The sequence below is a fragment of the Anomaloglossus baeobatrachus genome, chromosome 1, assembly GCF_048569485.1.
Source record: "Anomaloglossus baeobatrachus isolate aAnoBae1 chromosome 1, aAnoBae1.hap1, whole genome shotgun sequence".
NCBI classification, from domain to species: domain Eukaryota; kingdom Metazoa; phylum Chordata; class Amphibia; order Anura; family Aromobatidae; genus Anomaloglossus; species Anomaloglossus baeobatrachus.
In genome coordinates this window covers 703,007,285-703,032,324 of record NC_134353.1, presented here as the reverse complement: position 1 = coordinate 703,032,324, position 25,040 = coordinate 703,007,285, and the positions used below count along the sequence as shown (strand labels likewise).

The 25,040-nt window shown below is 46.4% G+C and overlaps 1 protein-coding gene across 2 annotated transcripts in view; it reads right to left on the bottom strand.

The window, feature by feature from the left end:
• Positions 1–25,040, bottom strand: part of TXNRD2 (thioredoxin reductase 2) — a 215,716-nt gene that overhangs the window by 113,412 nt on the left and 77,264 nt on the right. For both annotated transcript variants that reach the window (XM_075321034.1, XM_075321041.1), the window contains one exon: positions 14,768–14,787. In XM_075321034.1, the coding sequence (XP_075177149.1) occupies positions 14,768–14,787 (20 nt within the window). The remainder of the gene's footprint in view (positions 1–14,767; positions 14,788–25,040) is intronic.

Sequence of the window (25,040 nt, the reverse complement as noted above, 5' to 3'; positions counted from 1 at the left end):
AATCGAGAATGGACCCCCATGTCACCGATGAGCGATTTTGCACGTTTTTGCAACGATGCAAAATCGCTCATCGGTGTCACACGCAGCAACATCGCTAATGCGGCCGGATGTGCGTCACCAATTCCGTGACCCTAACGACTCCGCATTAGCGATGTCGCAGCGTGTAAAGCCCCCTTAACAGTGAGAAATTTTTTGATACAGCAACAGTTTTGTGAAGTACCTGTGGATTCAAAATGTTTACTATACTCCTGAATAAAATCCTTGAGGGGTCCAGTTTCCAAAATGAGGTCACTTGTGGGGGGTTTCTGATGTATAGGTGCCCAAGGGGCCCTGCTAATGTGACATGGTGCGCGCAATTTACTTCAACTTTTCCAAAATTCAAATGGTGCTCCTTCCATTCCAAGCCCTCCCATTTATCCAAACAAAGGTTTTTGGCCACATGTGTGGTATCCCTGCGCTCACAAGAAATTAGATAACAACCTGTGGGGTACACGTTTTGTTGTTGCCTCTTGAAAAAGTGAAAAATGTGTCGCTAAATCAACATTTTTGTGAAAAAAATGAAAATTTCAATATGGCAACCTAAGCTTATCAAATTCTGTGAAGTATTCGTGGATTCAAAATGCTCAATATACACCTAGATTAAAGCCTTGAGGGGTCTTATTTCCAGAATGGGGTCACTTGTGGGGGACCTCCACTGCTTAGGCACCTCAGGGGTTCTCCTAATGCAACATGGCGTCCGCTATTGATTCCAGCCAATTTTGCAGTCAAATTGCACTCCTTCTCTTCTGAGCCCTGTAGTGTGCCCAAACAGTTGATTTCCACCACATACAAGATATCAACAAACTCAGGAGAAATTGCGCAATAAATTTCATGGTGATTTTTTTCCTGTTACCCTTGTGAAAAAAAAAGCTACCTGGTTGAAGTAACAATTTTGTGGTAAAATTTTATTTTTTTATTTTCATGGCTCAACGTTATAAACTTCTGTAAAGCACCTGGGGGTTCAGGGTACTCACCAAACATCAAGATAAATTCCTTGAGGGGCCTAGTTTCCAATATGGGGTCACTTGTGGTGTTTTTTTGCTGTTTACGTACCTTAGGGGTCCTCCAAATGCGACATGGTGCCCGCAATCTTTTTCAGCCAAATTTCCTTTCCAAAATTCAAATATTGCTCCTTCCGTTCCAAGCCCTCCCATTTCTCCAAACAAAGGTTTCAGACCACAAGTGAGGTATCACCGCGCTCATAAAAAAGTGGGTAACAAACATTGGGGTCACATTTTTGGAATTACCTCTTGAAAAAGTGAAAAAATTGATGCTAAAGCAACATTTTTGAGAAAAAAATGAAAATTTTCAATGTGACAACGTAACGTTATCAAAATCTGTGAAGTACCTGTGGATCCAAAATGCTCACTATACCCCTAGATAGAAGCCTTAAGGGGTCTAGTTTCCAAAATGGTGTCACTTGTAAGGGGTTTCTGCTGTTTAGGTACCTTGGCGGACATGTAAATGCAACATGGTGCCCGCAATCTATTTCAGCCAAATTTGCTTTCCAAAATTCAAATATTGCTCCTTCTGTTCCGAGCCCTCCCATTTGTCCAAACAAAGGTTTCTGACCACATGTGGGGTATCGGCGCGTTCATAAGAAAGTGGGTAACAAGTTTTGGGGTTCATTTTGTTGTGTTATTTCTTCTAAAAGTGAACAAATTTGGGGTAGAGCAACATTTTAGGTAAAATTTTATTTTTTGCTTTTTTTCATTCCACTTTGCTTTAGTTCCTGTGAAGCACCTGAAGGGTTAATAAACTTCTTGGATGTGGTTTTGAGTACTTTGAGGCGTGCTGTTTTGAGAATGGTGTCACTTTTAGGTATTTTCTGTCACTTAGGCCTCTCAAAGTCACTTCAAATGTGATGTGGTCCCTAAAAAAATGGTTTTGTGAATTTTGTTGAAAAAATGGGAAATTGCTGATGAACTTTGACCCCTTCTAACTTCCTAACCCCAAAACATTTTGTTTCAGAAATTGCGCTAATGTAAAGTAGACATGTGGGAAATGTTATTTATTAACTGTTTTGTGTGACATAACTCTCTGGGTTAAGGGCATAAAAATTAAAAGTTTGAAAATTGCAAAATTTTCAAAATTTTCATCAAATTTCCGATTTTTTCACAAATAAAAGCAAAAAATATCGTTCTAAATTTATAACTATCATGAAGTACAATATGTCACGAAAAAACAATGTCAGAATCACCGGGATCCGTTGAAGCGTTCCAGAGTTATGACCTCATAAAGTGACACTGGTCAGAATTGCAAAAAATGGCCTGGTCATTAAGTACAAAACTGGCTTCGTCCTTAAGGGGTTAAAGTAAATTCAATCCGAAGGAATTTCGGAGAACTGAAACCATTCAACATGAACAACATGTGTACACAAAGAACAACAGCCCGAAGGGAACAGGGGCGGGTGCTGGGTCTCCCAATTGGAGCTAGAAGAAAAGGAATTTACGGTAAGTAAACAAAATTCCCTTCTTCTTTGTCGCTCCATTGGGAGACCCAGACAATTGGGACGTCCAAAAGCAGTCCCTGGGTGGGTAAAATAATACCTCGTAATAGAGCCGTAAACGGCTCCGTCCTACAGGTGGGCAACCGCCGCCTGAAGGACTCGCCTACCTAGGCTGGCATCTGCCGAGGCATAGGTATGCACCTGATAGTGTTTCGTGAAAGTGTGCAGGCTCGACCAGGTAGCTGCCTGACACACCTGCTGAGCCGTAGCCTGGTGCCGCAAGTCCCAGGACGCCCCCACGGCCCTGGTAGAATGGGCCTTCAGCCCTGAGGGAACCGGAAGCCCCGAGGAACGATAAGCTTCGAGAATTGGTTCCTTAATCCACCGAGCCAGGGTTGATTTGGAAGCTTGTGACCCTTTACGCTGGCCAGCAACAAGGACAAAGAGTGCATCCGAGCGGCGCAGGGGCGCCGTACGAGAAATGTAGAATCTGAGTGCTCTCACCAGATCTAACAAGTGCAAATCCTTTTCACATTGGTGAACTGGATGAGGACAAAAAGAGGGTAAGGAGATATCCTGATTGAGATGAAAGGGGGATACCACCTTAGGGAGAAAATCCGGAACCGGACGCAGAACCACCTTGTCCTGGTGAAACACCAGGAAAGGGGCTTTGCACGACAATGCTGCTAGCTCAGACACTCTCCGAAGTGAAGTGACTGCTACTAGGAAGACCACCTTCTGCGAAAGGCGTGAGAGAGAAATATCCCTCATTGGCTCGAACGGTGGTTTCTGAAGAGCCATCAGCACCCTGTTCAGATCCCAGGGTTCTAACGGACGCTTGTAAGGAGGGACGATGTGACAAACCCCCTGCAGGAACGTGCGTACCTGTGGAAGTCTGGCTAGGCACTTCTGAAAAAACACAGAGAGCGCAGAGACTTGTCCCTTAAGGGAGCCGAGCGACAAACCCTTTTCCAATCCGGATTGAAGGAAGGACAGAAAAGTGGGCAAGGTAAATGGCCAGGGAGAAAAACCCTGAGCAGAGCACCACGACAGGAATATCTTCCACGTCCTATGGTAGATCTTGGCAGACGTCGGCTTCCTAGCCTGTCTCATAGTGGCAATGACCTCTTGAGATAACCCTGAAGACGCTAGGATCCAGGACTCAATGGCCACACAGTCAGGTTGAGGGCCGCAGAATTCAGATGGAAAAACGGCCCTTGAGACAGCAAGTCTGGTCGGTCTGGTAGTGCCCACGGTTGGCCGACCGTGAGATGCCACAGATCCGGGTACCACGACCTCCTCGGCCAGTCTGGAGCGACGAGGATGGCGCGGCGGCAGTCGGCCCTGATCTTGCGCAACACTCTGGGCAACAGTGCCAGAGGAGGAAACACATAAGGGAGTTGAAACTGCGACCAATCCTGAACTAAGGCGTCTGCCGCCAGAGCTCTGTGATCTTGAGACCGTGCCATGAATGTCGGGACCTTGTTGTTGTGCCGGGACGCCATTAGGTCGACGTCCGGCATGCCCCAGCGGCAACAGATCTCCTGAAACACGTCCGGGTGAAGGGACCATTCCCCTGCGTCCATGCCCTGGCGACTGAGAAAGTCTGCTTCCCAGTTTTCTACGCCCGGGATGTGAACTGCGGATATGGTGGAGGCTGTGGCTTCCACCCACAGCAGAATCCGCCGGACTTCCTGGAAGGCTTGCCGACTGCGTGTCCCGCCTTGGTGGTTGATGTATGCCACCGCTGTGGAGTTGTCCGACTGAATTCGGATCTGTTTGCCTTCCAGCCACGGCTGGAACGCCTTTAGGGCAAGATACACTGCCCTTATCTCCAGAACATTGATCTGAAGGGAGGACTCTGTCTGAGTCCAAGTACCCTGAGCCCTGTGGTGGAGAAAAACCGCTCCCCACCCTGACAGGCTCGCGTCCGTCGTGACCACCGCCCAGGATGGGGGCAGGAAGGATTTCCCCTTCGACAGAGAAGTGGGGAGAAGCCACCACTGAAGGGAAGCCTTGGCTGCCCGAGAAAGGGAGACGTTCCTGTCGAGGGACGTCGACTTCCTGTCCCATTTGCGGAGAATGTCCCATTGAAGTGGACGCAGATGAAACTGCGCAAAAGGAACTGCCTCCATTGCTGCTACCATCTTCCCTAGGAAGTGCATGAGGCGCCTCAGGGGGTGTGACTGGCCTTGAAGGAGAGATTGCACCCCTGTCTGTAGTGAACGCTGTTTGTTCAGCGGAAGCTTCACTATCGCTGAGAGAGTATGAAACTCCATGCCAAGATATGTCAGTGATTGGGCCGGTGTCAGATTTGACTTTGGAAAGTTGATGATCCACCCGAAACTCTGGAGAGTCTCCAGAGCAATGTTCAGGCTGTGTTGGCATGCCCCTTGAGAGGGTGCCTTGACAAGTAGATCGTCTAAGTAAGGGATCACCGAATGTCCCTGAGAGTGTAGGATTGCCACCACTGTTGCCATAACCTTGGTGAAGACCCGTGGGGCTGTCGCCAGGCCAAAAGGCAGTGCCACAAACTGAAGGTGTTCGTCCCCTATGGCGAAACGCAGGAAGCGCTGATGCTCTGGTGCAATCGGTACGTGGAGATAAGCATCTTTGATGTCGATTGATGCTAGGAAATCTCCTTGGGACATTGAGGCGATGACGGAGCGGAGTGATTCCATCCGGAACCGCCTGGTTTTCACATGCTTGTTGAGCAGTTTTAGGTCCAGAAGAGGACGGAAGGATCCGTCCTTTTTTGGCACCACGAACAGGTTGGAGTAAAAACCGTGACCCCGTTGCTGAAGAGGAACAGGGATCACCACTTCCTCCGCCTTCAGATTGCCCACCGCCTGCAGAAGAGCATCGGCTCTTTCGGGGGGCGGAGATGTTCTGAAGAAACGAGTCGGAGGACGAGAGCTGAACTCTATCCTGTAACCGTGAGACAGAATGTCTCTCACCCATCGGTCTTTTACCTGTGGCAGCCAGGCGTCGCAAAAGCGGGAGAGCCTGCCACCGACCGAGGATGCGGTTTGAGGAGACCGAAAGTCATGAGGAGGCCGCTTTGGGAACGGTTCCTCTGGCGGTCTTTTTAGGACGTGACTTAGACCGCCATGAATCGGAGTTCCTCTGATCTTTCTGAGGCCTTTTGGACGAGGAGAATTGAGACCTGCCCGCGGTCCGAAAGGACCGAAACCTCGATTGTACCTTCCGTGGTTGAGGTCTGTTTGGTCTGGACTGGGGTAAGGATGAGTCCTTTCCCTTGGATTGTTTAATGATTTCATCCAATCGCTCACCAAACAAGCGGTCGCCAGACAATGGCAAACCGGTTAAGAACTTTTTGGAAGCAGAATCTGCCTTCCATTCACGTAGCCACATGGCCCTGCGGACTACCACCGAATTGGCGGATGCTACCGCCGTGCGGCTCGCAGAGTCCAGGATAGCATTAATGGCGTAGGACGCAAACGCCGACGCCTGAGTGGTTAAGGACACCACTTGCGGGGCAGATGTAGGTGTTACTGCATTAATCTGCACCTGACAAGCTGAGATAGCTTGGAGTGCCCATACGGCTGCGAATGCTGGAGCAAACGACGCGCCGATAGCTTCATAGATGGATTTCAACCATAGTTCCATCTGTCTGTCAGTGGCATCTTTGAGTGAAGCCCCATCTTCCACTGCAACTATGGATCTAGCCGCCAGTCTGGAGATTGGAGGATCCACCTTAGGACACTGAGTCCAGCCCTTGACAACATCAGGGGGGAAGGGATAACGTGTATCCTTAAGGCGCTTGGAAAAACGCTTGTCTGGACAGTCTCGGTTTTTCTGGACTGCCTCCCTGAAGTCAGAGTGATCCAGAAACGTATTCAATGTACGCTTGGGAAACCTGAAACGGAATTTCTCCTGAGAAGCTGACTCCTCAATTGTAGGAGCTGGGGGAGAAATATCCAACACCTGATTGATGGTTGCTATAAGGTCATTCACTACGGCGTCACCTTCAGGTGTATTGCACACAATGAGGGTCAGTGGAACCTGCCGGCAGTACAGCCGTACATGATGTACAGGTTGCAAAGTACGCCTGTGTTTTGGCACCCTTGCTTTTTGCGGACGACATGCTGTTGTCTCCTCTGAGAACAATCCAGGAGGGTATATAGCCAAAAAACAACAGAGCGACCGTACAGTGCAAATGTATAGCCTAAAAGCCTATATATATATATACACTTCGGTACTCAGTGGGGCCAGCACCACAGGTGCTGCTTACCGACCGCTCAGAGCGGTTGTGTGATCACCAGATTCCCTGCCTGGGTCTACCTGTGTTGTCTCTCCTCTCCAGCGTCTGAATCGCTGACAGGAATGGCTGCCGGCGTTCTGTGGGGAGGAGGGGACCGTGGGCGTGCCCAAGAAAAGTGCGGGAATCTAGTGCCCCAGTGTACTGAGTGAGGAGGGAGGAGGATACTAATGTATGCTCCAGCCCTCAGCGCTGACGATCTGTGCAGCGTCCCGCCCTTCCCCTGACTGGCAGGCCTGTGGGCGGGAATATACGACACTAGGCCGCAGAAGCCGGGGACTAAAGTTATAAGCGCGGCCGGCAATAAGCGCGGCCGCGCGGTAGTCCCCGGCGCACTAACACACCCAGCAGTGCTGCAATGTGTAAGGCACAAGCGCTCCATGCGCGGTAGTCCCCGGCGCACTAACACACCCAGCAGTGCTGCAATGTGTATGGCACAAGCGCTCCATGCGCGGTAGTCCCCGGCGCACTAACACACCCAGCAGTGCTGTAATGTGTATGGCACAAGCGCTCCATGCGCGGTCCCCACGGGGACACAGAGTACCTCACAGTAGCAGGGCCTTGTCCCTGACGATACCCGGCTCCTATCCAGCAGATTCCCAGGGGCTGCGGAGGGAGCACGGTCCCTGTGCCTGGAGACCAATTAGGATCCCACTTCACCCAGAGCCCAGTAAGGGATGGGGAAGGAAAACAGCATGTGGCTCCTGCCTGTGTACCCGCAATGGGTACCTCAACCTTAACAGCACCGCCGACACAGTGGGGTGAGAAGGGAGCATGCTGGGGGCCCTGTTATGGGCCCTCTTTTCTTCCATCCGACCTAGTCAGCAGCTGCTGCTGACCAAGCTGTGGAGCTATGCGTGGATGTCAGCCTCCTTCGCACAAAGCATAAAAACTGAGGAGCCCGTGATGCACGGGGGGTGTATAGGCAGAAGGGGAGGGGCTTTACACTTTTAGTGTAATACTTTGTGTGGCCTCCGGAGGCATGAGCTATACACCCAATTGTCTGGGTCTCCCAATGGAGCGACAAAGAAATATAGTCGTTTGAACTTTGGGTATCCATGCATTCATAACACTCCCTTCACAGAGGTCAACTGGTGTCAGCTGCCCCACATACCTAGGAAGATGTCTTTACTACCGTAGAATTCTCATGCCAATCAATCCAATAGGAGTCTGTAAACTGTTCCCACAATTGCCATCTCTCCAGACTTGAGTGACATAGCTGATGTCCTCTAAGCCATTCATAGTCTGTTCAACTCTTGTCCATGGACAGGTCACGATCCCTATACTATCCCTATACTCACCGTTCCCCGATCACCGGCGCGGCGCTGCACAGCTGTTAAATAAACCTACGGCGGCTTTTACTATTTTGAAAAAGCCGGCCGCTCAATCAATCTCGTATTCCCTGCTTTCCCCGCCCACCGGCGCCTATGATTGGTTGCAGTGAGACACGTACCGATGCTGAGTGACAGCTGTTTCACTGCAACCAATCACAGCCGCCGGTGGGCGTGTCTATATCGAGCAGTAAAAATAAATAATTAATAAAAAACGATGTGTGGTTCCCCCAATTTTGATACCAGCCAGGGTAAAGCCAAACAGCTGAAGGCTGGTATTCTCAGGATGGGGCGCTCCACGTTATGGGGAGCCCCCCAGCCTAACAATATCAGCCAGCAACTGCCCGGAATGGCCGCATCCATTAGATGCGACAGTCCCGGGACTGTACCCGGCTCATCCCGATTTGCCCTGGTACGTTGGCAATCGGGGTAATAAGGAGCTAATGGCAGCAGCCCATAGCTGCCACTAAGTCCAAGATTAATCATGACAGGCGTCTCCCCGAGATACCTTCCACGATTAACCTGTAAGTTAAAGAAAATAAGCCCACACAACGAAAAATTCTTTATTTGAAATAATACACAAAAAAAACCACCCTCGTTCACCACTTTATTAAGCCCCGAAAATCCCTCCAGCTCCGGCGTAATCCACAGAGGTCCCGCGACACTCTCAGCTCTGCTACATGAAGGTGACAGAAGCTGCAGTAGAACACCGCCGCTCCTGTCAGCTCCACACAGCAACTGAGGTGAGCCGCGCGATCAGCTGTGCTGTCACTGAGGTTACTCGCGGCCACCGCTGGATCCTCCTACTGTGACAGCAAGTCGCCCAAGCGACAGCGATGAAGTCACAGGTGAGTTGCGGTCTCGGGTGGAGGATCCAGCTGGCCGCGGGTAGCCTAAATGACAGCAACACTAATCGCGCTGTTCACTTCAGTCACTCTGGGGATTAGCGGTCACCGGTGAGTCCTTCACAGGTGACCGCTAATCAGGACGCGACACACAGACAGAGCCGCGGCATGACAATGAAGTCGGGTGAAGTTCACCCGAGTTCATTCTCATCGCGGATCGCTGTCTGCTGTCAGCCAGCATGTAGCAACGTCATTGTGCATCACACACGAACATTCCACACGGGCAACACACGGACATGTCACTTACGTATCTCACACACACATGGACATTCGACACGCACACATGCAGCATGCAGAGCGCGGCTGACAGCTCAGCTTCCTGTGTTCAGAAACGCTGGCTGCTGCTCGCACACTGCAGCTGTGACCCGGGAAGAGTGGGTGCAGATTCATTGCACCCATACTCCTCAAAAGGAGGGTCTGCACTCCTAGAAAATGGGGAATTCGTTCCCTGAACATGCCCCCCATATTATAGAAGGTCCAGAATCGTCGTGGGACTTCCAAAATGGATTACAGGGGACCCAATTTTTTTATTTTTTTTATTTTTAATAAATTGGTGAAAGAGGGAATGTTTTGGGAAGTGTTTTTTCAAATATTTATTTTTTTTGTCAATTTTTTTTTATTACTGTCAATTAGTTATGTCTGGTATCAGAGAGACACCGTGACATCACAAACTGCTGGCCTTGATGCCAGGTGAGTTTACACATCTGGCATCAACCCCATATATTACCCGGTTTGCCACCGCACCAGGGCAACGGGATGAGTTAGGGCAAAGTGCCAGGATTGGCGCATCTAACGGTTGCGCAACTTCTGGGGCGCCTGCGGTCTGCTATTTTTAGGCTGGGAAGAGTCCAATAACCATGGCTCTTCCCACCCTGAGAATACCAGACTCCAGCTGTCAGCTTCACCTTGGCTGGTGATCTAGTTTGGGGGGACCCCATATTTGGGGTTTGTTTTTTTTAAATTATTTATAAAACAGCTTGGGGAGCCCTCCAAATTGATCACCAGACAAGATGAAGCTGTCAGCTGTGGTTTGCAGGCTACAGCTGTCTGCTTTACCCTAGCTGGCTATCAAAAATAGGATGAACCCCATGTCATTTATTTTTCTCTTTTTTTCTTTTGGGCTAAATACAAGGCTAGGCACCCTTTAGTGCCACATGAAAGGCACTAAAGGGCGCCAGCTTAGAATATGCAGGGGGGTGAGACGTTATATATGTTTGACATCTATCCATTCATCCATTGTAGCATTTTACGCTGTGTGCCCGCAATCAGGGTTTGCAGCGTTTTGGACGCAGAGTGTTTTCCCTGCATCCATAACGCTGCGTTGTGCAGTAGAAGCACAGTGGAAGGATTTTTAGAAATCCCATGCCCACTGTGCTTCTTTTCTCCACAGCATAAACTGACCTGTGGTGCAGCTTCCCGAGCCTCAGCATGTCAATTTATGTTGCGGAGACGAGAGTGCTCTCTGCAGGTAGAATAGAACTAAAGTCCACAGCAGCCTGAATCCAAATCCTGGGCATGGGCAGCTGCGTTCTCCTGTGGACAACACTCACATCTCTGCAGGAAGGCTGACACTGTGTACTAGACGCCGTGTTGCTGGATCTTGGCCACATAGCCTAACCGTGAGAATATTGTTGCTACAGCAACATTTTTGTGAAGTACCTGTGAATTCAAAATGCTTAATATACTCCTGAATAAAATCCTTGAGGGGTCCAGTTTCCAAAATGGGATCACTTGTGGGGGGTTTCTGATGTATAGGTACCCAAGGGGCCCTGCTAATGTGACATGGTGCACGCAATTTATTTCAACTTTTCCAAAATTCAAATGGTGCTCCTTCCATTCCAAGCCCTCCCATTTATCCAAACAGAGGTTTTTGGCCACATGTGGAGTATCCCTGCGCTCACAAGAATTTGGATAACAATCTGTGGGGTCCACGTTTTGTTGTTGCCTCCTGAAAAAGTGAGAAATGTGATGCTAAATCAACATTTTTGTGGAAAAAAAATGAAAATTTTCAATGTGGCAACCTAAGCTTATCAAATTCTGTGAAGTATTTGTGGATTCAAAATATGCTAAATATACACCTAGATAAAAGCCTTGAGGTGTCTTGTTTCCAGAATGGGGTCACTTGTGGAAGACCTCCACTGTTTAGGCACCTTAGAGGCTTTCCAAATACGACATAGCGTCCGCTAATTATTCCAGCCAATCCCTTCCGAGCCCTGCTGTGCACCCAAACCGTTGATTTCCACCACACATAAGGTATCAGCATACTCAGGAGAAATTGCACAATAAGTTTTATGCTGATTTTTTTCCTTTAACTCTTGTTAAAAAAAAAAAGCTATCTGGTTGAAGTAACAATTTTGTGGTAAAAGTGTATTTTTTTATTTTCACAGCTCAACATTATAAACTTCTGTGAAGCACCTGGGGATTCAGGGTACTTAACAAACATCTAGATAAATTCTTTGAGGGGTCTATTTTCCAGAATGGGGTCACTTGTGGGGGACCTCCACTGTTTAGGCACCTCAGGGGCTCTCCTAATGGAACATGGCGTCCGCTATTGATTCCAGCCAATTTTGCAGTCAAATGGCACTCCTTCACTTCTAAGCCCTGCCGTGTGCCCAAACAGTTGATTTCCACCACATATAAGACATCACCAAACGCAGGAGAAATTGCACAATAAATTTCATGGTGATTTTTTTCCTGTTACTCTTGTGAAAAAAAAGCTACTTGGTTGAAGTAACAATTTTGTGGTAAAATTTTATTTTTTTATTTTCATGGCTCAACGTTATAAACTTCTGTGAAGCACCTGGGGGTTCAGAGTACATATCAAACATCTAGATAAATTCCTTGAGAGGCCTAGTTTCCAATATGGGGTCACTTGTGGTGATTTTTTGCTGTTTACGTACCTTAGGGGTTCTCCAAATGCGACATGGTGCCCGCAATCTTTTTCAGCCAAATTTCCTTTCCAATATTCCTCCTTTCGTTCCAAGCCCTCCCATTTGTCCAAACAAAGGTTTCAGACCACATGTGAGGATCACCGCACTCATACAAAAGTGGGTAACAAACGTTTGGGTCAAATTTTTGGAATTACCTCTTGAAAAAGTGAGAAAATTGATGCTAAAGCAACATTTTTGAGAAAAAAAAATACAATTTTCAATATGACAATGAAAAGTTATCAAAATCTGTGAAGTACCTGTGGGTCCAAAATGCTCACTATACCCCTAGATAGAAGCCTTAAGGGGACTAGTTTCCAAAATGGGGTCACTTGAGGGGGGCTTCTGCTCTTTAGGTACCTTAGGGGATCTGTAAATGCAACATGGTGCCCGCAATCTGTTTCAGCCAAATTTGCTTTCCAAAATTCAAATATTGCTCCTTTCGTTCCAAGCCCTCCCATTTGCCCAAACAAAGGTTTCTGACCACATGTGGGGTATCGGCGCGCTCATAAGAAAGTGGGTTACAAAGTGTGAGGTCCAATTTTTGGTGTTACCTCTTGAAAAAGTAAAAAAAATTAGTACTAATGCAACATTTTTAGATAAAATGTTAATTTTTATTTTTTTTCATTACACATTACTTTAGTTCCTGTGAAGCACCTAAAGGGTTAAAAAACTTTTTTGATGTGAATTTCAGTACCTTGAGGGGTGCAGATTTTAGAATGGTGTCACTTTTGGGTATTTTCTGTCACCCAGGCCTCTCAAAGTCACTTCAAATGTGATGTGGTCCCTAAAAAAATGGTTTTGTAAATTTTGTTGAAAAAATGGGAAATTGCTGATGAACTTTGAACCCTTTTAACTTCCTAACCCCAAAAAAATTTGTTTCAGAAATTGCGCTGATGTAAATTAGACATGCGGGAAATGTTATTTATTAACTATTTTGTGTGACATAACTCTCTGGTTTATGGTCATGAAAATTAAAAGTTTGAAAATTGCAAAATTTGAAATTTGTCAAAATTTCAGATTTTTTCACAAATAAAATAAAAAAATATCTTAAATTTACCTCTAACATGAAGTCCAATATGTCACGAAAAAACAATCTCAGAATCACCGGGATCCATTGAAGCGTTCCAGAGTTATAACCTTATAAAGTGACACTGGTCAAAATTACAAAAAATGGCCTGCGCATTAAGTACAAAACTGGCTTCGTCCTTAAGGGGTTAATTGAATAGTTTGAGTTGTTATTGACTCAGACATTTTTATTTTTTTTATGAAGCACTTTTCATGGGAAAAAGAAGGAGCTGTCTAATCATTTAGATGCCACGGTCGGTAGTGACTGCAGCATGTGCAACATTAAATTTTGAGTATCGGCACAAGCATTGATCCTTGCAGATGAAACAGGAAACGAGCTAAGTAATTCAGCCGCATTGCCTCTTATCTCACAGGTGCACTTACAGCACTTGTGAAATCAGGCTTATGAAAATGTATATTGCAGAGCAGGAACCGGATGCGACTTATATTTTCATTGCTCATCATGAACCAACTGTAGCGCCGGCGTCTCTGTAGAGACGCCGACTTAGGCTGGGGCCACATGGGGCACTAGTGCGATGCCCGCTTGACACTCGGCTCGCGCTGGCAGCACAGCAGGAGCCGAGTGTCATGCTAGTATCCCTGCGAGTGCGGTCCGACTGTGCGAGCGGACCGCAGCTGCGGGGGGCAGGCTGGCGCTGCAGAGGGGCGGGCCGGCACTGAGGAGGGGAGGGAGGGATTTATCTCCCTCTCTCCTCTGTAGCCGGCTATTGCGATTCTCGCTCTGTACGCGCGGTACACTGGTGTACCGCGAGTGCAGTTCGATTTTTTTCTCGCCCCATTCACTTGAATGGGTGCGAGAGAAAAAAGTCTCACATTATAATCGCACCCTGCTGCGATTGTTTTCTCGGTCTGATTAGGGCTGAGAAAATAATCCCTCATGTGCACTGACACACAGGCTAAAATTCGTCCGAGTGGAATGCGATGTTTTATCGTACTCCACTCGCACTGATTTTCTCGCCGTGTGGCTTAGGCCTTACTCACCGCCCCGGCTGGGCCACGTCCTCCCAGCACCTCCCCGGTCATCCACATGTGCTGGTGTCTCCTTCCCCCCCACAGGCCCTGTACATGCTGCACAGGGTTCCCGGGAATGCACCTAAGATGCGAGCGCATATACCGACACTCCTTTTAAAGGGCTGGTGTGCTATATCCAGGAAATGCCTCTCAGCCTATGACTGAAAGGCACCGTGTATTTAAAGTAGCATCTTCCCATTAGGAGAGATGCCAGCGCAATGCCTCTAGCTAGTCAGTCAGTGTTCCAGTCAGCTTACTAGCTAGTTGTCAGGCCCTGAGCTCCTGTCATGTCCCAGTCAGCTGCCACAGTCCTGGTCACTGCCCTGGAAGAGGTACCTGGTGTCCGCCTCGCGGTGGGTGCTTAGTTAAGCCCCTCCCACTATAGGGTAAGCCCGGGTCCCCCCGTGGTAGAGTGGGTCCACTAATCCTGCTCGCTGCCCCTACACCGCCCGCGAGTGTTACACCAATTTAAGGGTTGAATATTGAGTTATAGAGCAGTAACCTCCCCTTGGCAATTGTGATCTAGATTCTTTCATTTTACGAGAGAGCTAATTTACATACGTGTATTATCAGCATGCAAATTGAGTTTAGCAAAATTCTAAATGTTCGGCATCATCTGCACTTCACTCCACTTGTTAATGTGTTTTATCATTAGTACTCTGAAGTGAAATGTTAAGAAAAACTATAATAAAGTATGTCAGAAGAGGAAATAAACAGCTCAGATAAAAGGATACAGCTTGCTCCAACTACCAACCTGTCAAGAAAATAAACAGAATTTATTTTTTCTATTGTATGCTGTCGCATAAGCACCACACCTTAATAATATCCTAATTGTTGTGTGATTACAAAATTAGAGCTGTAATCTGTCCCTCCATTAGAGAAAACAATAAACAGAACGCCTTCCAAGCTCATAAAATCAGAGAGTATACTGCTCAATGGAGAAGCCTTACACTCTGCAGGACTCAGCTCTCACTTAATGCTGCAATAAAAATGGGATATCTGACAATCAACATTTCCCATAAATGACTGCACAGAACAGATGAAGCCGGGGGAGACGAGGATCGGATAGTTACAATAGAGTAGTGTACTGTGGTATTGAGAGAGAAAGAGGCAAAGCTGGGCTAAAAGGAGAAAGCTCAAAAATTCATATTTAGACTCCTATCACCCTATTTATGTGAATGGCTATAATCGGGGAAAACATCTGACTAAAATGTTTCTGATATTTGCATAGAGCCCCAGAAAAAGTACTACATGGGAGGGAAAGAGAACTTGGTGTGAACTTAGTATAGGAGAAAAAAAATTAGGTGTTTCCATATATTCTACTAGGAAGAATACGCAGGAAACATTAGGCAACACACACTGCCCATGGATCCAGAAGATGCACCTGCAAGTACTCTAGAGGTGCTGCTGTATGCTTTTCAAAACTGGCTGCCTAAGGGGTTATCCAACACAAATTTATCAGCTATTCGCAGGATTGGTGATAAGGTCAGGTCAATACTGACCTGACTACTATAGAGTAAAAAAAGTCTGGGGTAAAACATTAATTGAGTAGTAGGATCATTTATTTTTGCCAACACAGTTAAACAAAAAGTGGCTGATGCCGCAACAGTAAGTAGGACTCAACAAACAGTATAATTAAAAACAGAGGCAATTTGCAGAAAATCCAAAGAATCTATAAATCACCTCTCCATGTTCCTAATAATAAAGTGTTTTATGTTTCATGCTGAGCTCTGCAGTGTCACTTCACCACCTATATTTTTAATTACTACTCTTTTAGTAATGCCCATTTTCAAAAATCTCAAAATATATGTTTCGCTCTAACCCACATGTTTGCACAACATAATCCAACCACTCCCAAGCTGTTAAAGGTGTTTCCTTTAATATCGTGAAAAGCTTTCACTCTTTAAAACGTCCTTCATATTAACTGTGAAAAATTGCTTGAGTGTTTAGTTAGGCATCAGCCACCAGGGACATGAGATGTGGGTGGCCTCGCCACAGGAGAAAAGTGCACCTTCTGGAGGCATCAGAATAATGTTAGAAAGCTTGATTCCAACGTCACTGGTAATCCTTGTTAGTGCTAATAATATAATTCCCTTTTAAGAAAACAAGCATTATATCCCTGTAAATGAGGATGGAGAAGCCGCTGGGGCCAGCGCCTGGCTTACTGATCCTGTGAGGTACAGGTGACAGGAATGCGCCTGGGGTAATTGTCTGGAGAGCAACACATGAAGCTACTCAGACAGCTCGAGCTTACGGCTGCCCGGCTATTGTATAGCTAGGTTTATCTGCTATCCCAGAAGGGCTCAGAGGATCAGACCTGGATTTACGTATCTAGAGGAGGAAGAGCAGTTCAGGCAGCAGATGAATCTTCTCACCATCTTCTGCGCTGTAAACAGGAGGCTTTTTTATTGCTCTTCAAATGTTCTCAACTATAATGAACGGTGTTGGCTGCTTTTACTATATGGTATATAGTTTATTACTTACTGGCACTATATTTCATGTATATTTATACCAATCAGCATTAAAACTACCAAATTAGTACTGTAATATCTGCCACCAAGACGAAAGCAGGAAATCCTTTAGCACTACGCACCGTAAATGTACTGCGGCCCCGCGCGCTCTCTGTATTGAACAAGCTCAGCCTTGTCTCCACGTAGCGAGGGTGCCAGATCCATTTCATAGCATGACCACAACATTTCAATGATTTCAAGGTGGTGGCTGTTACTTCTGATGGACATTAGCTCCCCTCGTGATGCGAACAACAGTGCTGATAGGGTGACATGGAAGCCAAGGGTCTTCTGAAGGCCTCATGTTCGCCATGTGAAGACCAGCCCATGGCATATTAGATTATTTCACACTACATTGCAATACTATTACAGTGTAAATTAGAAAGACAATAAATGAGCCATAAATGATTAAGGCCTAAAGGGGTGGTTCACCCATATTTTTTATTTTCTAGATCGATATTATATTGAGAAACAATGTTTCTCTCAAATACCTTATGTTGGCAATAGTGCCTGTGATAGGCACTATTGCAGACCGCTGTTCCCCATGCCTGACCCCCAGGCTCCGTGACCTCGGGATCAGTTAATATCACGTCAAGTCCCGGATCACGTCACATCACCGCAGCCGGGGCCCAATCTTCCTGAGTCACTGGGCTGTGGGCGGTGTTTCACCACTCATCACAGCCCAGAGTGTCTCCTGTTTGCAGCGCTGATGTGAGGGGGAGGGAGCTGATGGGCTGTGACGAGCGGTGAAACACCGCCCACAGCTCATCCCACAAGGACACTGCGGCTGGCCGCGGTGTCAGGAACTTGACGTGACGTTACCGGATCCCCGAAGTCACGGAGCCCGGGGGTCATGGAGCGGAGAACAGCAGTCTGCAATAGATCCTCTCACAGGCACTATTGCCAACATAAGGTATTTGAGAGAAACTCAATATAATTGCCAGGATCGGACACAGGAGCATAAACGGGTTTAAAGGTGAGCCGACACATTGTGGTTTGTTTTATCGTTACTATTACAGTGTAGTACATAGGCAATCAAGTCCTTTTGGTGACTAATATAAAAAGAAAAAAAAAATAAATAAAATGTAATATATATATATATATATATATGTGTGTGTGTGTGTGTGAACAACAACAAGGCAGAGTCCAGCAATAACACACACATGTTTGTAATTACCCTGATGGGAGTGAGATGTATATAAGGTTCTATGTTTGGAAAGCAGATCAGATTCTGGACCGTGAAGAAGGCGGATTTTACCGCTGAAACGCGTAGTCCTATCTGCGCTATTTTCCTGCGATAATGCTGTTCTGAATTGCTTGGACCATTATATTTTAATGAATTTATGAATAAAAAGAAGGAAAACATTTTTTAACAGCATCCTGGATTGCTCACGTTATTGCTGGACTCTGCCTTGTTGTTGTTCACATTTGTATGGATGGACTCCTACGTCCTGATCCGGGCACAACGGAGTTAACTAGGTCAGCTGAGGATCCAGGTGATTCACAGGAGTAAGCTGGTCTACATTGTTGGACTCATATATATATATATATATATATATATATATATATAAAACCATTTAAGTCATCACTTTTTTTCCACAAATGTAAATAGAGAAGAGAGAAGAGAGATAGAGGATTTAACATCTAACATCTAAACAAGCTGGAACAATGGGCAGCAACTAATAGAATGGTTTTTAACAGGGAGAAATGCAAAGTCATACATTTTGGCAAGAATAATGAAAAGAGCATATACAGCATGGGAGGAATAGAGCTATCCAACAGCATGTGTGAAATAGACTTAGGTATACTAATAGATCACAGACTGAACATGAGTCAACAGTGTGATGCAGCAGCAAAAAAGGCAACCACCATTCTAGGATGTATTAACAAAAGCATACAGTTTAGATAATGTGAATTCATTATGCCCCTTTACTCCTCTTTGGTCAGACCTCATCTGGAATATTGTGTCCAGTTCTGGGCACCACATTTTAAAAAAGACATCAACAAAGTGGAGCAAGTTCAGAGAAGAGTGACCAGAATGGTGACTGGTATGCAAACCATGTCCTATGAGGAACGGTTACAGGATTTAGGATTGTTTAGCTTGCAAAAGAGAAGACTGAGAGGAGACCTAACAGCTGTCTATAACTATCTGTTACACTGTAGAGGGATCAGTTTTATTCTGATTATCACAAGGAAAAACTAGAAGCAATGGGATGAAACTGATGGGGAGGAGACACAGATTAGATATTAGAAAAAAATTTTGACAGTGAAGGTGATCAACGAGTGGAACAGGCTGACACGAAAGGTGGTGAGTTCTCCTTCAATGGAAGTCTTTAGAAAGAGGTTGAACAGACATCTGTCTGGGATGATTTAGTGAATCCTGCTTTGAGCAGGGGGTTGGACTAGATGACCCAGGAGGTCCATTCCAACTCTAATATTCTATGATTCTATGAATAGTATCATATAAAAAAAATTGAAAAAATATCAAATTTGCAAATGCTGTGTGCCCAAACTAATGAAATATTTATTCCATATGATGAAAGATGATGAAAGCTGAAACAGGAAGAAAAAAAATAAAATGTCAAAAATGGTTTTATTCAGTCCCTGCAATTTACCCCGAAAAATTATCAAAATCAAAATGTCATATGGTCAGTATGAACATATGTATCAATAAAAAATATTAGTTTGAAGCACAAAAAAACAAGTCCTCACACAGATCCATGTATGTAAAAAGAAAAGTTAAAAGATCTCAGAAAATAATTTTTTTCATCACTTTAAAAAAAAAAAAATAAAACAAAAAAAAAAAGTTTGGTAACAATCGTACTGACACGGTAAATAGAAAACCTAAAAATAATCACAAAATTATTTTTCTTTCTCACCATTCCACAGCACTTACAGTCATATGAAAAAGTTTGGGCACCCCTATTAATGTTAACCTTTTTTCTTTATAACAATTTGGGTTTTTGCAACAGCTATTTCAGTTTCATATATCTAATAACTGATGGACTATTGTACTAACAGAAAATGTGCAATCCGCATTTAAACAAAATTTGACCGGTGCAAAAGTATGGGCACCTCGACATAAAAGTGACATTAATATTTTGTAGATCCTCCTTTTGCAAAAATAACAGCCTGTAGTCGCTTCCTGTAGCTTTTAATGAGTTCCTGGATGAAGGTATATTTGACCATTCCTGTTTACAAAACAATTCCAGTTCAGTTAAGTTTGATGGTCGCCGAGCATGGACAGCACGCTTCAAATCATCCCACAGATGTTCAATGATACTCAGGTCTGGGGACTGGGATGGCCATTCCAGAACATTGTAATTGTTCCTCTGCATGAATGCCTGAGTAGATTTGGAGCGGTGTTTTGGATCATTGTCTTGCTGAAATATCCATCCCCTGCGTAACTTCAACTTCGTCACTGATTCTTGCACATTATTGTCAAGAATCTGCTGATACTGAGTTGAATCCATGCGACCCTCAACTTTAACAAGATTCCCGATGCCGTCATTGGCCACACAGCCCCAAAGCATGATGGAGCCTCCACTAAATTTTACTGTAGGTAGGAAGTGCTTTTCTTGGAATGCCGTGTTTTTTTGCCTCCATGCATAACGCCTTTTTGTATGACCAAACAACTCAATCTTTGTTTCCATCAGTCCACAGGACCTTCTTCCAAAATGTAACTGGCTTGTCCAAATGTGCTTTTGCATACCTCAGGCGACTGTTTGTGGCGTGCTTGCAGAAACGGCTTCTTTCGAATCACTCTCCCATACAGCTTCTCCTTGTGCAATGTGCGCTGTATTGTTGACAGATGCACATTGACACCATCTGCAGCAAGATGATGCTGCAGGTCTTTGGAGGTGGTCTGTGGATTGTCCTTGACTGTTCTCACCATTCTTCTTCTCTGCCTTTCTGATATTTTTCTTGGCCTGCCACTTCTGGGCTTAACAAGAACTGCACCTGTGTTCTTCCATTTCCTTTCCTAGTTAGGAGTGTTCAAATCAAGAAATTGATAAGGGTGCCCATACTTTTGCACCGGTCAAATTTTGTTTAAATGCGGATTGCACATTTTCTGTTAGTACAATAAACCTCATTTCAATCCAAAAATATTACTCAGTCCATCAGTTATTAGATATATGAAACTGAAATAGCTGTTGCAAAAACCCAAATTGTTATAAAGAAAAAAGGTTAACTTTTTCATATGACTGTAGAATTATTTCCTGTTTTCAGTGCATTATATTGTGAAATGAATGCTTTAACTCAAAGCTACAACTCATCTCCTGCAAAAAACAAGACCTCGTACGGCTACGTCGAAGGAAAAATAAAAAAGTTATGGCTCTTGGAAGGAGAAGAGGAAATACTGATATGTTACTAACTCGGTGGCTGTCCTTTGTGATAATGCCTGGAGTGAAATACTTTCCATATTCTCTAACCTAACCCATGCATACAATATATCTCACCTGGCATAAGAAATAATGGCAATTTATTGGGTACAGAGAAGCCCAGGAGACAGCTCTGCGAGCTTCTAAACCTTTCGATAATTTTCAGTTCACAAAAATGTATGTTTTGCTGTTATATAAATTAAACAGTAATATTTATATACCCCCATACAGCATGAAGAATAATACATTCTTTTTCTGCATGAAACAAAATTTCATATAAAAAAAAAAAGTTATGGATGCTTAGAAGAGGAGAGGCAAAAATAGTCGGTCAATAAAACCCTTTAAAGCCTAGTCTTTGAAGGGTTAAATAGGTCAATTAGCCCTGATGAAACTGGTATACTTTTTTGAAAATCAGTGACAGAATGGCTGCGAAATGACATTAAAAGGGTTTTTCACCTCCAAAAATTAACAAAAGTTTGTTTGGCTTTAGTTTAATTTAATTTAGGGTGAGTGTGGTAAAATTAAAAACTGTACTCAGCCTGTGAGGTGTACCACTGTGCCTCCCACCACTGGCATCAGCATATGGGGAAGGGACTACGCTGGACCTGTCATACGACGCACGCCACCGGATGTTGATAACGGTAGTCCAGCAGGGGATGCATCTGTGAGAGCAGTGAGAAAAAGCACTTCATGGGAGAAGTTCAGCTATTTTTTTTTTTTATTATAACCCCCTGTAACAAAGGTTAATATATATATAGGCATACATACATACATGCTGTATATACACACACATACATATATGTACACACATACATATATGTAAACACACACATTATATATATAGTATATATATATGTATGTATGTATGTATGTATGTATGTATGTATGTGTGTGTGTGTGTGTGTGTGTGTGTGTGTGTGTGTGTGTGTGTGTGTATGTATATATATATATATATATATATATATATATATATATATATATATATATATATATATATATATATACACACATACATACACATACAACATACATATATGCACACATACATATATATATACACTAGAAGGTGGCCCGATTCTACGCATCGGGTATTCTAGAATTTACGTATTGTGTAGTTAATGTATGATTTTTGTTATATATATATATATATATATATATATATATATATATATATAGATGTTGTTGTGTGTAGTTACCAAGTGTTTGTGTAGGGGTTGTACATGTTCTGGGTGTTGTCTGGGTGTGGCAGGGGGTGAGAGTGGTGTTGTATGTGTGTTGCGTGTGTTGCGTTGTTTGTGGAGCGCTGTGTGTCTGTAGCGTTGTGTGTGTGTTGCGCGGTTTGTGTGGGTGTGGTGTGTTTTGGGGGGAGGTATGTTTTGTGCAGTGTTTGTGTTGCGTGGTATGTGCGTATATTTATGTATGCCGCGGTGTTTGTGTGTTGGGTGTTGTGTGTGTGCAGCGTTGTCTGTGTGTGTGGGTGTCTGTGTAGGGCGGTGTGTGTTGTTCCCAGTGTGTGTGTGGTGTGTTGTGTGTGTGTTGGGGGGAGGTGTGCACCTCCCATCGTGCTCCATCCCCCATGCTGCGCACCCCCCATCGTGCTCCATCCGCCATGCTGCGCACTCCCAAACGTACTCCATCCGCCATGCTGCGCACTCCCAAACGTGCTCCATCCGCCATACTGCGTACTCCCAAACGTGCTCTATCCCCCATGCTGCGCACGCCCCATCGTGCTCCATCCCCCATGCTGCCCCAGCATCAGCCTCTCTCCTCCCAGCATCAGCCTCTCTGTCCCCAGCATCAGCCTCTCTCCTCCCAGCCTCAGCCTCCCCCAGCCTCAGCCTCTCTTCTCTCAGCCTCCCCCCTCCCAGCCTCCCCCAGCATCAGCCTCTCTCCTCCCAGCCTCCCCCTCCCAGCCTCCCCCAGCATCAGCCTCTCTCCTTCCAGCCTCCCCCAGCATCAGCCTCCCCCAGCATCAGCCTCTCTCCTCCCAGCCTCCCTCCTCCCAGCCTTCACCAGGACCAGCCTCTCCTCCCAGCCTCCCTCTTCCCAGCCTTCCCCAGCATCAGCCTCCACCTCCCAGCCTCCCTCAGCATCAGCCTCCCCCAGCATCAGCCTCTCTCCTTCCAGCCTCCCCCAGCATCAGCCTCCCCCAGCATCAGCCTCTCTCCTTCCAGCCTCCCCCAGCATCAGCCTCTCTCCTCCCAGCCTCCCTCCTCCCAGCCTCCCCCAGCATCAGCCTCCCCCTCCCAGCCTCCCCCAGCATCAGCCTCCCCCAGCATCAGCCTCTCTCCTTCCAGCCTCCCCCAGCATCAGCCTCCCCCAGCATCAGCCTCCGCCTCCCAGCCTCCCCCAGCATCAGCCTCTCCTCCTAGCCTCCCCCAGCATCAGCCTCTCCTCCCAGCCTCCCCCAGCATCTGCCTCTCTCCTCCCAGCCTCCCCTAGCATCAGCCTCCCCCTCCCAGCCTCCCCTAGCATCAGCCTCCCCCAGCATCAGCCTCTCTCCTTCCAGCCTCCCCCAGCATCAGCCTCTCTCCTCCCAGCCTCCCCCAGCATCAGCCTCCCCCTCCCAGCCTCCCCCAGCATCAGCCTCCCCCAGCATCAGCCTCTTTCCTTCCAGCCTCTCCCAGCATCAGCCTCTCTCATCCCAGCCACCTCCAGCATCAGCCTCCCCCAGCATCAGCCTCTCTCCTCCCAGCCTCCCCCAGCATCAGCCTCCCCCAGCATCAGCCTACACCCTCCCAGCCTCCCCCAACATCAGCCTCCCCCTCCCAGCCTTCCCCAGGATCAGGCTCTCTCCTCCCAGCCTCCTCCAGCACGCCGTTCTCCTCTGCCGACACTCACAGATCCGATCGCATACACTCACACACACACACACCCACCCGATCGCATACACTCACACCCACCCGATCGCATACACTCACACCCACCCGATCACATACACTCACACACACACACACACACATTGACGATATTGCACATACGCGCTCACTCACAACATCGGGAGATACCACATGCTTCCGGCCATGTGATCCTCAGGCAGGTCCTGGAAGCTCACAGCACAGTATCGCGGCCGAGAAGCAAGCGATATCTCCGGATGCTGTGAGTGTGTGGATGCGATCTGATGTGTGTGTGAGGTGTGTGTGAGTGAGTGTGATCTGATGTGTGTGTGTGTGTGTGTGTGTGTGTGGATGTTCCGCCGCTGCAGGACGTTGATGCGCTGGTAACTATGCTACCATGGTTACCAGCGCATCCCGTCCCCCACTCGCACGGGAGCCCACACCAGCAATGCGAGGGTATGTGTCGGCTGGGTTGGCGGCGTATGCTGGTGTGGGCTCCCGGGGGTACAGTACTTACCTGGGAGTCGTGTCTCCGTGTCAGTTCAGGGGATGCGTGCGGGGGGCGGGGCCAGAGCGAGCGTGCATTGCGTGGGGGGGGGCGGGGCGTGGCCGAGTTGCCAATACGTGCAGGGTGCCGGGGCGAGAGGCCAATCCGTGTGGGGGGCGGAGCCTGTGCGAGCGGCCGGCCAATCCGTGTGGGGGGGAGCCAGGGCGAGCGACCAATCCGTGCGAGGGGGCGGGGCCATGGCGAGGCCAGCGGCCAATCCGCTTTGTGTCACCGTAAGGACACAATTTTGGAGCAAGACAGACAGACAGACAGAATAAGGCAATTATATATATAGATATACACACATTTTATATATATATATATATATATATATATATATATATATATAATTCTCCTCTAGCAGGGTTACCGAAATATATCAACATTAATATATCAGGATTTTACTGTCAGGCTGATATGGATTTTCAAAGTAAGTACATCAGCTTCATTGGGTCTAAGATATACATTTAATGTATGTAGTTAAAGGGAACCTGTCATCAGAAATTTGGCTTTCAACCTAAAGGTTTCCCCCTCTGCAGCTCGTGGGCTGCATTCTAGTAAGGTTTCTATACTTTTTGTGCCCCCTTTTAAACCAAAATAAATACTTTATAAAACTGTACCTTTCGGTTTGAAAATCTTGTAAATCGTCCATGGGGGCTGGCTGTGTGGCGTCCGTTGCTGTATCTTACGCCGCGCCCCATGCTCCAAATCATCCCTCATAACGCCGCCCACTG